General features: G+C 45.0%; 1 protein-coding gene across 1 annotated transcript in view; it reads left to right on the top strand.

The window, feature by feature from the left end:
- LHPP (phospholysine phosphohistidine inorganic pyrophosphate phosphatase) overlaps positions 1-14,251 on the top strand; it is a 44,196-nt gene that overhangs the window by 19,824 nt on the left and 10,121 nt on the right. Inside the window, exons 2-3 of the mRNA XM_069101752.1 lie at positions 6,223-6,410; positions 11,780-11,933. Coding sequence (XP_068957853.1) covers positions 6,223-6,410; positions 11,780-11,933 — 342 coding nt within the window. The remainder of the gene's footprint in view (positions 1-6,222; positions 6,411-11,779; positions 11,934-14,251) is intronic.

The raw sequence follows: 14,251 nt of genomic DNA, 5'->3' as shown, positions 1-14,251 counted from the left end.
TCCTTCCTTCCTTCCTTCCTTCCTCCCTCCCTTCCTCCCTTCCTTCCATCCTTCCTTCCTTCCTCCCTTCCTCCCTTCCTTCCTTCCTTCCTTCCTTCCTTCCTTCCTTCCTTCCTTCCTTCCTTCCTTCCTTCCTTCCTTCCTTCCTTCCTTCCTTCCTTCCTTCCTTCCTTTCTCTCTTTCCTTCCTTCCTTTTTAAAATTTCTTTGTTTCCAGGGCTTTTTATCAGCTTAAAACAAAAATGAAAACAAAAACCAGCCAGCAGTCACATCTCAGGGCTAGCTCAGTTATTAAATAGGCATTTTGACCATTCATATCTTGTTTGTTTTGAAGGTCTAACCCTATCTTTCTAAGAGGAGCTGAAGAAAGAGGGATGGATTTCAAGTCACAGGACCTGAGTTCAAATCTCATCTCTGACAGGAGCCATCTCTGTGACCTTGGGCAAATCTAGTGACTGCTCTGGGCCTCAGTTTCCTCGTTTGTAAAATGAGACGGTTGGACTAGCAGCTCTTAGGTCCCTTCCAGTTGTAAATCTGTGGTCTGTGATTTCATTGTCCTCTTCCAGGTTTCTTTTTCTTATTTTCACTGCCTGGATTTCATACCTGTCTGCGTCAGGGGCACATTTAATTTCCTCTATTGCTTTAAAAGTAAATTTTAAGCTCCTGTTCAGTGCTATTTCATAATTTCCTTTCCTGGACTCCAAGAGAGACAGTATATGGAATTTAGAAATATTCAATTCCCCAAACAATGATGAAACACCTACTGTGTGTAGATAAAGACTTGATCCCAAAAGCCATAAACAAAACAGAATGGGAGAGAACTCCATGAGAGGCCCAAACAAAATACTATCTAAGGGGGGGGGGAGGGAAGACTTAAAATTTTTTTTCCTACAAACAATAAACTTATAATCATCAACAAAAATAGTTGGTTAAACAAAAGTTGATTATATTCAAAAGAAAGGGCAAAATGTTACCTAAATACTTAGCCTTTAATAAGTACAGCCAGCAAATGAACTAATAAGGAAAGAAATTTTTTTTGCTTAAAAAGTAATTTTTGAAAATGTTTTTGTTTAAAATAACAATGATATATTTTTGTTTGCCCTTCTGTGCTTAAGTCCCACCATTTTCCACCCAGCTCTTCTCTCTTCCTCTCTGTCTGTTTTTCCTTATGGAGTTAACGGGTCAGTGGGTGGCCGGACCTGGCTGACTCCACTGATTCAACTCTCCAGTCCCTCATGACTGGTATTTCCATATTTCCTTGTAGTAAAGGACTCTTTTGATCTTGCAACAACCTTAGAAAACATCAAAAAGGCTTCACAGAGAAGTCTGTGCTTGATTCCTGGATAAGGCAGAGAATGGAAATAGAGGGCAATTGCTTTAGAAGGCCAGGAGCCACAGTCCTCCATATAGTCTCATTGGAAAGCCTTCAGGGACGCAACTTGGTATTGGACCTGGGTTCAAATACCACCTTAAACACTAGCAGTGTCACCCTGGGCAAGGCACTTAACTTCTGCCTCAGTTTCCTCATTCAAGGAGGATGGACTCAGCCTCAAAGGTCCTTCTAGCCTTTAGACCTATGCTCTGATGACTCCGCCAATTTGGCTGTAGCCCATGGGAGGTTCCTTGACTTCAAGAAAGGGACAGCATTCTCTTTGGAGTTAAGGGTGCACATAAGGAGACTGTTCCAATGGGCCAGCCTATTAAGAGAGAGACTAAGCTGATTCTTCTGGGGAACCTTGCATCCCATTTCCTCCCCTGTTTCAGGAATGAATCCCAAGTCTCCAGCTCCTACCATATCCCTGTCTGTACCTTCGATGTCTACATTCGTATTACTGTTCTCTCTGTTGAGAGCTGTGCCAGCATCACCTCTCTCCGTCTCCCTAGATCGACCCCGATTTTGTGTGACTTACCTGTCACCATTTTCACAGAAGCCAAGAGGCCTGGCTCCCAGAGGCGTCCTTCACTCAGTCATCCCGAGCCTTCCTTTCTTTCTTTCCTTCATCTACAACTGAAGTTGTGTTTGGAATAACAGATGGGGGGCACTGTCATCTCATTGTCATACCAATTGTTCATTGTTCTGAGAAGGGCACATCATAATTCATTAGCAATAATTATTCCCTGGACGCTGCCTGCACTTCGTCACCCAGCCGCTTCATTAACTTGGGAGCGGGTCTCCCGTTCTGGCGGCTCCAATCAATGAAGATATATTTAGAATGTACAAGTGGATGCTATTAGTTACAATATATTAACTGCCTAATTTAAAATAAAAAAGGCGATCTTTATGAAGGGCAATTAACCACTAAGTGTAATTGATAATTCATATACCTGTGATTAGGAAAGACAAATAATAAGAAAGAAATGAATGACCGACATTATTGGAGAAGACATTGCCAGACCCTTCAGGAGTGCTGGCTGCATGGGCATTGGCTGACACCCATCTCTTACGGGATCGCAGCTGTCATCAGGAGTCTGATTTTTCCCCCCAACTTCTAGAAAATGTTCATTATTTTGATTAAATGAGACAATATTAGCACAGTGCCTGGCATGTAGTAGATGTCATATAAATGTTAGCTGTTATTGTTACTATTTAAATCTGACCTCATTTAGAGAATGAAATAATTCGAGTTTTATGTATGTGTGTGTGTGCGCAAACATGCGTGCAAACACTTTCTGTAGTTAGACCAGAGGTGTAGCAATAGGAACAGCTATAATAATTGTAATAACTCAGATTCTCTACCAGTTTGTTGGTTACAAAGCTCTTTCGTCAATACTGTGTTCAAGCTCTGGATACCACATTTTAGGCAGGACCTTCACCAGCTGAAGAAAAGGGAAACCGAGTTAGGGAAGGTCTGGGGTCCATACCCTATGAGAATTAGTTGAAGGGACTGGAGTTGTTTACCCTGGAGAAGAAATGGTAAGTGGGCAAACATGCTGCTCTCAGGTAGGTGGAGGTCTCACTAGTAGGAATTAGATTCCTCCAGGTGAGCACTGAAAGGGGAGACTGCAGAGGCAGAAATTGTAGGGGAGAAGATACAGTGCCAGGATAAGGGAGGTGAACACTTACATCTGCGCGTCAGAAAGGCAGTGGGCTCCACTGAGCCCCTTCAGCCAAAGAATGGACAGCCCTTTCTTGACATCTGCTTGTCTAAGGGTCTCCTCCTTGACTGGCTCACGGGCCTCTTTGGCAGTGTGATAAAGCCTGTGGACTCTTCTCATGATCATGGTTTTAAATAATTAGACAAAATGCAAACTTTCATTTAGAAGTTAGTGAAAGTAAAAGTGCATGTTTTTTTTTTTCCCATCCAATTTCATGGACCCCTTGAAATCTATCCATGGGCCTTTGGAAGTCTGTAAATCTCAAGTTAAGAAAAAAGTTTTTAGGGGAAATTTTTGGTCATATTTGAATCGAACTAGATGGCACCCATGGTCTTTTCCAGCTCTGAGTATAATTGATAATGATTTTGTGGTGTGCTAATTAGGTAATTATGTCAGATTATCAGCATTTATTAAGTGCCTACTATGTGCCAAACACTGTGCTCAGTGCTGGGCATACAACTGTGTATCAGCACTTGAAAATACAGAAGTAACTTAAATATTTTCCCTGTTCTCTGATTTGTATATCGTCTTTCAAAATTTAGTTTTATTTTATTTTCAGTTCAGAATTTCCTCCCTTTCTCATTCATTGAGAAAGCAAGAAAAACAAAACGGGTTAAATTTAATGGTTAAATTGGCTATATGTATAGCCAAGCAAAACACATTTCTGCAGTAACCAGGTTCAGGAAAAAAAAAAAAGAACAGACTTCATTCTGGACTCTGAGGAGTCTTATCGACCCTGAGTCTTCTGGGGCTGTGGTTGGTCGTTGTGTTGACGGGAGTTCCTAAGTCTTTCAGAGCTGTTAGTCTGTACAATAATGTTATTATTGTATGAATTGTTCTCCTGGTTCTGCTCACGTCACTTTGTATCAGTTCAAACAAGTCTTCCCAGGTGTCTCTGAAGCCATCATTCCCTAAAGCACAATAACATTCTATCCCATTCATATGCCATAACTTGTGCAGCCATTGCCCAGTTGATGGGTATCCCTCCAGTTTCCAGTTCTCTGCCACTGCAAAAAAGGCTGCTATCAATATTTTTGCATATGTGAGACCTTTTCTTCTTTCTTTGATCTCTTTGACCTCATAGCGGTGTTGCTGCATCAAGAAATAGTAGAGTTTGAAAGTTTTGGGGGAATAGTTCTAAATTGCTTTCCCAAAAGGTTAGATGAGCCTATAATTTCACCAACAGCGTAGTAATGTATCTGGGGTTTTTTTTTTTTTTGCTCTTTTGGAGGGAGGAAGGCAGAGCAATTGGGGTGAAGTGACTTTCCCAAGGTCACACGGCTAGTTTTGTGTTAAGTGTCCGAGGCTGGATTTGAACTCAGGTCCTCCTGACTCCAGGGCTGGTGCTCTATTCACTGTGTCACCTAGCCACCCCCAATGTATCTGTTTCCCCATAGCTTCTCCAGTATTTATCATTTTCCTTTTTTTAATCAGCTTTGTCCGTGTGATGAGCATGTGGTGGTTACTTCAAAATTGTTTTAATTTTTATTTCTGTAATTGCTTAGAACATTATTTCATGCAGCTATTGGTAGTTTATATTTCTTCCTCTGAAAACTGTCTATTCATATCCTTTAACCATTTATTAATTGGACAATTTATCTTAGTCTAATACATTTGTCTCCTCCCTATATATCTTAGAAGTGTAACCTTTACCAGAGAAACTCCCTGCAAATATTTTCTCCAAGTTTCTTGCTTCTCTTCCATTTCAGCTTTGTTGGTTTTGTTTGTGTGAATCGTTTTAAATTTTTTGTGATCAGAATTGTCCATTTAACCCCCTGTGAAGCTCTCTTTCTCTCGTTTCATTATGAACGCTTCCTTTCTCCACAGATCTGACAGGCAATTCCTGCCACACTCCTCTAATTCGTTGACATCACCCTTAATATTCTAAATCATGTATCTGTTTCCACCTTATTTTGGCATCAGGTGTGAGATGCTGGTCTGTACCTAGTTTCTGCCAGACTACAGTGTCCCAGCAGTTTTTGTTAGATAGTGACTTTATACCCTAATATCTGGGATCTTGGGGTTTTTCAAACTTTCAATTACTGTGCTCATTTGCACCTGTATGTTGTATACCTAATCTGTTTCATTGATCAGCTTCTCTGTTTCTTACCCAGTATCAAGTTGTTTTGATGATCATGACTTTGTGGTATAGTTTGAGATCTGAGACACTAGGCCTCTTTCCTTCCCACTTTAAAAAAAAAAATCATATCCTTTCCTTGGAGAGAATACAGAGGCAAACTTCATCCTGGTCCCAGAATGAGCCCAACTTTTATAATTAGTGAGTCCAGAATAATAAGGTTTCATAATAATGGTGATAAATCAGATGTATATTGTGGAGCCTCAGAATTTGTATGGTCTCAGAACTAGAGCTGAAAGGCCACCTAGGCCAGCCCCCTGGAAACTGAGGCAGTGTGCCTTGCCAGATACTACACAGGTGTGAGTGGCACTGTCCACGTCAGGAAGCCTGTGTGATGCTTTAAGGTTCATGGTGGTGCCACAAGGAAGATGATGCAAGTGCTGTTTTATAGCTGAGGAAGCTTAGTCAGTCAGCAAGCACTGATTCCTGGTGCCAAGTGCTGGGGGTACAAAGGAAGGACAGACAGGACCCCAAGCTCACAGTCTAGTGGCGGAGATGACGCACAAAGGCTTTTCAGAGGAGTAGAGGCAGCACATTCTGCGGGAAGTGGAGCAGCTAGACTCTGGACCCAGGGCTTAGGGTGCCATTCTGGTGGGCTCTGTCCAGTACTTCACACAGTAATTAAGTGTATACGCACCGCTGTCCTCTAGGAAACGTTAACCACCAGCCCTTCATCTGACAGCTCCCCATTCTCATATCTTTCCAGAGGGATGGAGAAGGTGGTCTTCTGAGGCCTTTCCTCCTCTCTGGTCTGTGATATGATAAACCTGTCCTCTAGCTCCATGCGTAACACTTGACACAGCTCCTAACACACAGCAGGCACTTAATAAATGTTTATTGATGGATGTATTGATTGATTCTTCTAGGCCTAGGAGGGATGGCTGGTCTGGAGGTTTAAATTTCTGCTTGCCCATAAAGCCTTGGTCCCACATGTGACATTTAGACCAGCTGGATCTTGAGTTTCTTACCCTCTGCCCAATTTCACCATAGGATCAAGCGGTCAGGCCTGAAGCTTCGGTTCTGCACGAACGAATCCCAAAAATCTCGCAGCAAATTTGTGGGATTGCTTCAGCGTTTGGGATTTGACATCTCGGTGAATGAAGTCACGTCTCCTGCCCCAGCTGCTTGCAAGATTCTGAAGGAGCGAGGCTTGCGGCCCCATCTGCTTGTTCATGATGGTAAGACTGATTTTACTCCCCTAAACCTGAGGAAGTTCATTAGAAGGGGTGAATTTATTCTGGACAGTCCAGATTTCAGTCCATGGTGATAGCTGATTGTGTGGCCAACTCATAGAAGTGTTTTATGGAGGTCCTTCTGAGACTCCCAGAAATGAACCCTCCTGAGTGAGACTCGGAAACATCTCCATTTGGTGATGATAAATTTAACTTTATTTTATCTTTCTGTCAACTTAACTGTCCATTCACCTGTTTGTCTCATCTCTCCATCGACCCACCTGTCTACCCACCATCCATCCATCCATCCATCCATCCATCCATCCATCCATCCATCCATCTATCCATCCATCCATCCATCCATCCTGTGGGTTATCTATTACCCACTTATCCATACAAAGTCCACAGGTATTTACTAATCCCCTCATAATAGGTTTGGGGAATTGTAGAGCCATGTAAGCATTCTCCCTTCTTACTTACTAGCTGGGTGACCCTGACCCTTAAGCCCTGTTTACTTCAGTTTCCTCATCTGTAAAATGGGGGTAATTGAGGCCCACACAAGGCAGTGACTGTGAAGCGTTTAGCACAGTGCCCAGCACACAGTTATTGATGCTGACACAGAAAACGACTGTAGACAGCAGTGGGGAGACTGGGCTTAGGTGCACGTGAGCTCGCTTTCTGACCTTGACTCGGTTTGGTTGAATAAATTCTCGTTCCTAGCATAGGAGGCCCATGGGATCCCAAGGCTGGCAGGGAGGGGGAGGGGAAAGAACAAGCTTTTCTGTAACCCTGGGCTAAGTGCTTTTTTTTTTTTTTAACAATTTTTATTTCCTTTGACCCTCATAATTTTACAGATGAAGAAACAGAGGTAAAGTGACTTGTCCAGGGTCACACAGTAGCTGAAATAGGATTTGAACTCTTGCTGACTCCAGGCCTAACTCAGCTCCCTTCCTGTGCTACCACTTGCCTCTGGGGCTCAGAGGCCCCTCTGTGAGAAGCCTGAAGCCCAGGGTTCCATGAGATAATAAGGATCAGAGGTGGGCTTCAAACCCAGGCCCTTTGATGCCCAAGTCAATGCTCATTCTATTTTTTTTTTTTTAAAGCAATCGGGGTTAAGTAACTTGGTCAAGGTTACACAGCCAATTATTTCTGGGTGTGGTGCTGAGTATCTGAGCCCGGATTTGATCCAGGTCATCCCAACACTGGAGCCGGTGCTCTTACTCACTGAGCCACCTGGCCGCCCCTAAGCAATTGGGGTTAAGTAACTTGCTCAAGGTTACACAGCCAGGTGTTTCTGGGTGGGTGGTAAGTGTCTGAGCCCAGATTCGATCTTCTCAACACTGGAGCCGGTGCTCTTACTCGCTGTGCTACCTGGCCGCCCCAATGCTCATTCTATTACACCTTGAATTGGAAGGTGATTTAGGAAGGGGTCATTTGTAAATGCTTAAAAAAGAAAAATAATTCTCTGTAGAAAATTAAGAAAAATTAGTTCCTTTGAATTTTTTTTTCCTAGTGGTTAGTGATATATATAAATCATAAGTGATATTTGTGAATGTGGAGGAAAAAATGACCCATCCCTGAATTTCTGTTCTGTGGGAGGACATTTTTTATGTGCTCAGAAATCAGGGTGGGATCATGACAAAAGGCCTTTGGTCAAGTTTGGCTGTGGGGGAGACCGGTCACTGGGGGGAGGGTGGTTTTATTTTTTATTTCATTTTATTTTTTGAGGAGAGCAGACAGAACAGGGTCGCCTTGTGCCTTCTGCATATTTTAAGAGGAGGCCATTTAGCATTAGAATTCTCCAGCCTTTCTGTCTCATCTGTGGTTCCTGCCCCAATTTGCATCTTAGCTTGTGTAGCCCCAGAGAGTCTTTCCTGGGCTGTCCCAGAGCTGAGTCTTTGATGGAGACAAGAGGCCTGACTCACTCCTTGCTTGCACCTGGTTCCAGGAAGCTCTTCTTTGGCCCCTAGGAAGGATTTCCTTACTAATGCAGGCGCTGCTTGAAAGTGGCCTGTAAGGAAGGGTGGGGTGTGACTTATCAAGAAGGAAGAGGGGAAGGTTTCACAGTTCTCCAAGGGAATGATAAAGAATGATAGTAATAACACATCAATAATATACAAATATAATAACACGTGTTCAAAAATAATTAAGTATTAAACAAAATATACATTTGCATGCTATATTACAACGTATTCTCCATATTTTATAAGAAACGTTGTGAGAGAGAGAGGACGGTGACCCGTTCTCAACAGGGATCGCAGGGATGGAGGATGGTTCCTTTTCATACAAAGTGCTTTCCTAGTGACCTTTGGATTTTCAGGGTCGATTGACCCACTGTAGATTTTGTTTGGGAACCAGTCTTTGCTTCATCTGCAAATGTTGATGACTCAGCCCTTTTGTACTGTTGGAACTTTATGAAGACGCCCTGGGTCACAGGCCAGGCCATGCCCACCCTGACCATCACAGTCATCATTTCGTTAATGAGTTATGTGTGAAGAGACATTCTTGGAGTTCAAAGGAAACAACCTTTTCCCCCAAATAATTCAGTTTCCAAAATGTGAATCATACAACCCTTGCTCCACAGAAGAAAATTCAGAGCCCATCCAGTCCAGCCCTTTCATTTTACAGATCAGGAAACTAAGGCCCAGACAGGGGAAAGTACTTGCTCAAGACAAAGCAGGGACCTTGGAGGCCACCTCTCAGATCTTACAGGAGAAGACACTGAGGGTCTGGATAGTGCCGCCATCTTTGTATTTTCAGAGAAACTCTTAACTTCTTGGACTTAGCCAGGAGCAAACCCAGTGGCCAGGACATGATATTAGAAACTGAACTTAGTTTGTTTTTTTTTAACCACAAACCAAGAATATACAGAAGTCCCTTTGCTCCATGAGCTGAAGGATTTGGGGGCATTGGGACCATTTATTCTCACCATGGCTCCCATTGAAAAATGAGGAAACTTAGTCATGAGACAAGCAAGAGATTTGGCCAAACTGATGGGTTGATTATGTAAAACTGGGAACCAGGCTGGGAACCCTCAAACTCATGCTTTGAGATCAGTAGGGAATCAGGAAATGATTCTTTTTTCTTACTTTTAGTGACTCTGGGAAACCCAGTTTCTCTACCTACACATGGCCCCACTTTTTTTTTCTTTATAAGTAATTGGGGTTAAGTAACTTGCTCAAGGTTACACGGCCAGTTATTTCTTGGTGTGGTGGTCAGTATCTAAGCCTGGATTCGATCCCAGGTCATCTCAACTCTTGGGCTGGTGCTCTTACTCACTGAGCCACCTGGCCACCCCTAAGCAATTGGGGTTAAGTTACTTGCTCAAGGTTACACGGTTACAAGGTTACATGGCCAGGTGTTTCTGGGTGGGCGCTAAGTGTCTGAGCCCGGATTTGATCCCAGGTTATCCCGACTCTGGGGCCAGTGCTCTTACTCACTGTGCCACCTGGCCGCCCTTACATGGCCTCACTTAAATGATGCCATAAGACATAGAATGCTGTGAAAAAAAATGTTACTTTTCTTTAGATTTTTACCTGGCAGCACCAGCTCTCTGAATATTCAGAACAGTCCGAAGTACTCTCCTCTCAGAACCTTTCGGGATCCTTGCTCTGCTGTCTCATGCCTTAGCTTTGTATCCCAGCTCTGTGTCATCTAAAGATTGCATCAGGGTGTTTTCTGTCCAGGTCATTGATAGAAACATTAAGAAAACACGGGGTCAAACACAGATCCCTGGGGCACTCCCCTGGAGACCTCCTTCCAAACTGACGTGGACCCAGCCATGGCTTCTCTGGGCTTGCCCATTCACCCAGCTCTGATTCTACCACTGAATCGTCCTTGCCTGGCCTCCACCTCTGCAGCTTTTCCCGAGAATACATTGAGAGCCTTTGTCTAGGGCTCTGCTAAAATCCTGCCAAACAGTATTTCTGGTGATTCCTTGGTGTATCAGTCAGGTGATCCAAAATGAGGTGAGCATAGCACGACCCATTCTGAAGCCAGCTGACTCCGCTATGTCCGCTTCCTTTTCTGGGCATTCACTGACCGTTCCTTCATTAAGAATGCATTTTAGGGGCGGCCAGGTAGCACAGCGAGTAAGAGCACCGGCCCCAGTGTCGGGATGACCTGGGATCGAATCCGGGCTCAGATACTCAGCACCACACCCAGAAACACCTGGCCGTGTAACCTTGAGCAAGTTACTTAACCCCAATTGCTTTAAAAAAAAAAAAAAGAAGTTCCATTACTGTCTTCCAGCATCACCTTCCTGGTGGCCGTCTTCTCCTGACCTTTCACAGGCCAGAGATCATTGTGCCCTACTTAGAACACAGGAAGCTATCTGGGCATCTTCTCTCGTTGTCCCAGCCACCCCAGTGCTGGAGGGCTCTCTCTCCTGCTCCCCAGTGTTTTTCCCCTGGGGTTCCTTCCCATTTGCCCTGTCTGTATCTGGCATGTGCACATTCACATGTTGCCTCTTGAGGACAGGCCCCATGGCTGTGCCTTCCTTTGTCTCTTCAGTGCCTGGCATGAGCTTAAGAACGCTTGTTGACTGGCCAATAGCCTGTCCTTCTCCTGGACCTCTTATTTTCCCCAAATAAATCTACCTTCCAAAAAGACCCATCCTCATCCTCTTTTGCTCTGCTCACCAGCCTGAGCTCATGCTGACCTTTAATACTTCTAATACTCTTTTTTCTTTTAAAAAAATGATCATTTATTTTTAGCATTCTTTTTTTATATTTTAAAAAATTTTGAATTCCAAATTTTCTCTGCCCCTCCAGCCCCTCTCCCGCCCATTGAGGAGGCAGGCAATGTGCCATCAGATACTCATCTTGAAAGGCATTGTGGCCTAGTGGTTAGAGTGTTGGACTTGGAGGAGTTAGGAAGACCTGGGCCCACCTTGGCCTCTCACTGGCTGTGTGGCCCTGGGAAGTCATTGAGACTGTCTGAGCCTCACTTTCCTCATTAGTAAAATGGTGGTCTTGATAATACCTTTTGTAAGACAGAGGAGATAATAGCTTTAAGCGCTTGGCAAACTTTAAGGGCTTCAGAGCTGTCTGTCCTCGGTATTACTTCTCATCATCACAGCCTATGCAGAGTCTGCAAAGGCGCCTCCCTTCTGGGTTAGCGCTGGGGCCTTGCAGGAGCTGTTGGGCAGTGGCCATTGGAAGACGCGGTCAGGATTATAATCCTCCTCAGAAGGGCAGCACCCTGCTATGCTCCAAATGCAGACTTCTGCCTGTCTGTCTTGTCTGTGATTTGACTTCACTGTTCTCATAGTGTCAGAGGACCCTGGAAAGGGGAGAAAGGACCAGAACTGAAGCTGGTTGTCAGTCAGTCCTGGCCACTTCTTCTCCAGACCAGTCCTTCTTCTCTGCTTCCAGATGTCCGCTCTGAATTTGACGGGATGGACACCTCGAATCCAAACTGTGTCGTCATCGCAGATTCAGGGGATGACTTCTCTTACCAAAATGTGAACAAGGCATTCCAAGTTCTCATCAAATTGGAAAATCCAGTGCTTATATCCCTGGGAAAAGGGTAAGTTGATTCCAGGTATTTCTAAGAGTTATAATTAAGGAGAGTCAGCAAACAGGCCTCCAAACTAGAAAGAGCCAAATTCATATCTCACTTCTGACCCAAACTGGTTGTGTGACCCTAGCCAAATCCCTTAACCTCTCTGTTCTCTTGACAACTCTCTGAGGCTGCTCACGGAAGAGGACATGCTGACCCACATTGGAGTTTCCTCACCTGAGAGTTTCTTCAGCCATTTTAATGTCAAGTCCCTTTACTTATAAATGTGTAATCTCCTGTTTCTTTTATTTGTGGTCTGGGGTGGCCCCTGGGGGTTTAAAGGAGGGAGAGGAGAAGGGAAGACAAAGGCAGGGAGGAGGAGGGAGAAAGGAGAGAAAGAGAGAGAGAGAAGAGGAGGAAGAAGGAGAGAGAGGGAGGGAGACAGAGAGAGAAGAGAAAGAGATAGAGACAGAGAAAGAGAGAGAAGAGGAGAAGGAGAGAGAGGGAGGGAGATAGAGAAGAGAGAGAGATAGAGAGAGAGAGACAGAGGAAGAGAGAGGAGAGAGGGAGGTAGAAGAGGAGGATGAAGGAGGAAAGATAAAGAGGCGGGAGAGAGACAGAGGCAGAATCTTTTTTCTTGCCCTTTGTCAATTATGTTCTGAGACAAAAACTTCCCCCCCACCCCCAAGCCCCTCAGCCTGGGGAGCGGCCCCCAAGCTGCTCACCCTCTAGCCCAGCCCAAGAGCTCCAAGCAGGGCTTCATTTCTCTTCCGTTTAAAGGAAAATTGAGCAAGGGCACGGGCCTGGAGGCCTGGAGGAGAAGCCTTGGGTTCCATGGGGAGCAGCCCTCCCTCTGTCAGGCTTTTTTTTAAATTGAAGGTATTTTTTGGTCCAAGTGAACAGTTTTTAAAAGGTGGAATTGAATCGTGAGTGTAGAGAAGTCCTGCATGTGGCATGTTCTCCCATCTATATGGATTGGCTGCTCACCAGCCCCTGACATTCTTAGAAAGTTATCTAAAGCCCTGATGTTACGGGACTTACCCAGGGTCTCATAGCTGGTGCGTATCAGAGGCAGGACTCGAATCCACCTCTTGACAGCCTTCTGTTCCCTCTGTCAGTTTTCCATTCACCTTGGGTGTGCCAACTCTGAATTTTTTTTTTATTGTTTTCTTCATTATTTCATTGATTATTTCATTACCTCTATGGAGAATGTCGCATTCTGATGGGTGATGGGTGCTTTGCCATTCTTTGCATCTCCAGAGCTTAGCATTGAGTCTGACACACAGTATGGGCTTAATAAATGCTTGTTGACCGACTGCCTGCCCCAGAGTACAACCTGGAAAGGCCTTGGGTATGAGTTTGATGAGTGACCATAGAGTTTTCTTGTCTAAGGACCAATCTTAACCCCAAAGGGGCTGGCCCCAGCTTAGAAATTTCCTGGTTTCAATCATTCTGGAAAAGCACTGAAACCACTGTCATTGGGGAGGGGGGCGGGGAGTTTGGGGAACATCAGTGGAGGGAGAGGCGGCCCAAAGCATGGGAATCCTGGATCCTGGGAGGACTGAGGGACAGAAGCTGAGGGCTGCCCAGCCCCAGAGGCCACCTGAAGCTCCTCCAGAATGCGACCCAGGGCGTCCGGCTTCTTGTGCCCTGCCATGACACAGACCATTACAAGGCAGCCTGCTCCAGTGTCCTCGTCCTCAGGAAGTATACTGGGCTGAGGCTGACCTCCCTGGAGCTCCCACTCCTGGGCCTGGTGTCTGCTCAGTAGGAAATATGATCAGAGCTCACTCTTAGAGTGGAGAGTGAGCCTTAGAAGCGTCTCTACCTCAGGCAGCTCCTCGGACTCTGGCATTTTTCACTGAAAGTGTCTTCTCCCCAACCACAGAAAGTCTTTAATGGCACCTCCTTATCCTCAGTGGTAAGAAGCCTCATGGGACATGTGGAGTCTGGGGAGCTGGATTCCAGTCCAGCTCACAGCCTTCTCAACTGTGAGCAGCGTGATTGCATAAGAAGAAGAAGAATACCAGATGGTAGAGGAAAGCAGGCTCTATAAAGTGTCACTGGGCAGCAGAGGACAGAGGGTGCTATAAGGCATCACCAGATGGCAAAGGACAGCGGGCACTATAAAGCGTCACTGGGTGGCAGAGGACAGCAGGTGCTATAAGGTGTCATCAGATGGCAGAAGATGGCAAGCACTATAAGACATCACCAGGAAGCAGAGGACAGCGGGCACTATAAGGTGTCACCAGGTGGCAGAGGACAGCGGGCTCTATAAGGCAGCAGAGGACGGCGGGTGCTGTAAAGTGCCACCAGGTGTCAGAGGGCAGCAGGCGCTATAAGGC

This window comes from Petaurus breviceps, unplaced genomic scaffold, assembly GCF_028583685.1.
Source record: "Petaurus breviceps papuanus isolate PSGF00001 unplaced genomic scaffold, PetGlider_PUasm1.0 490, whole genome shotgun sequence".
Taxonomy (NCBI): Eukaryota; Metazoa; Chordata; class Mammalia; order Diprotodontia; family Petauridae; genus Petaurus; species Petaurus breviceps.
Note: the sequence above shows the minus strand (reverse complement) of the source record. Positions and strands in the feature narration are given on the sequence as shown.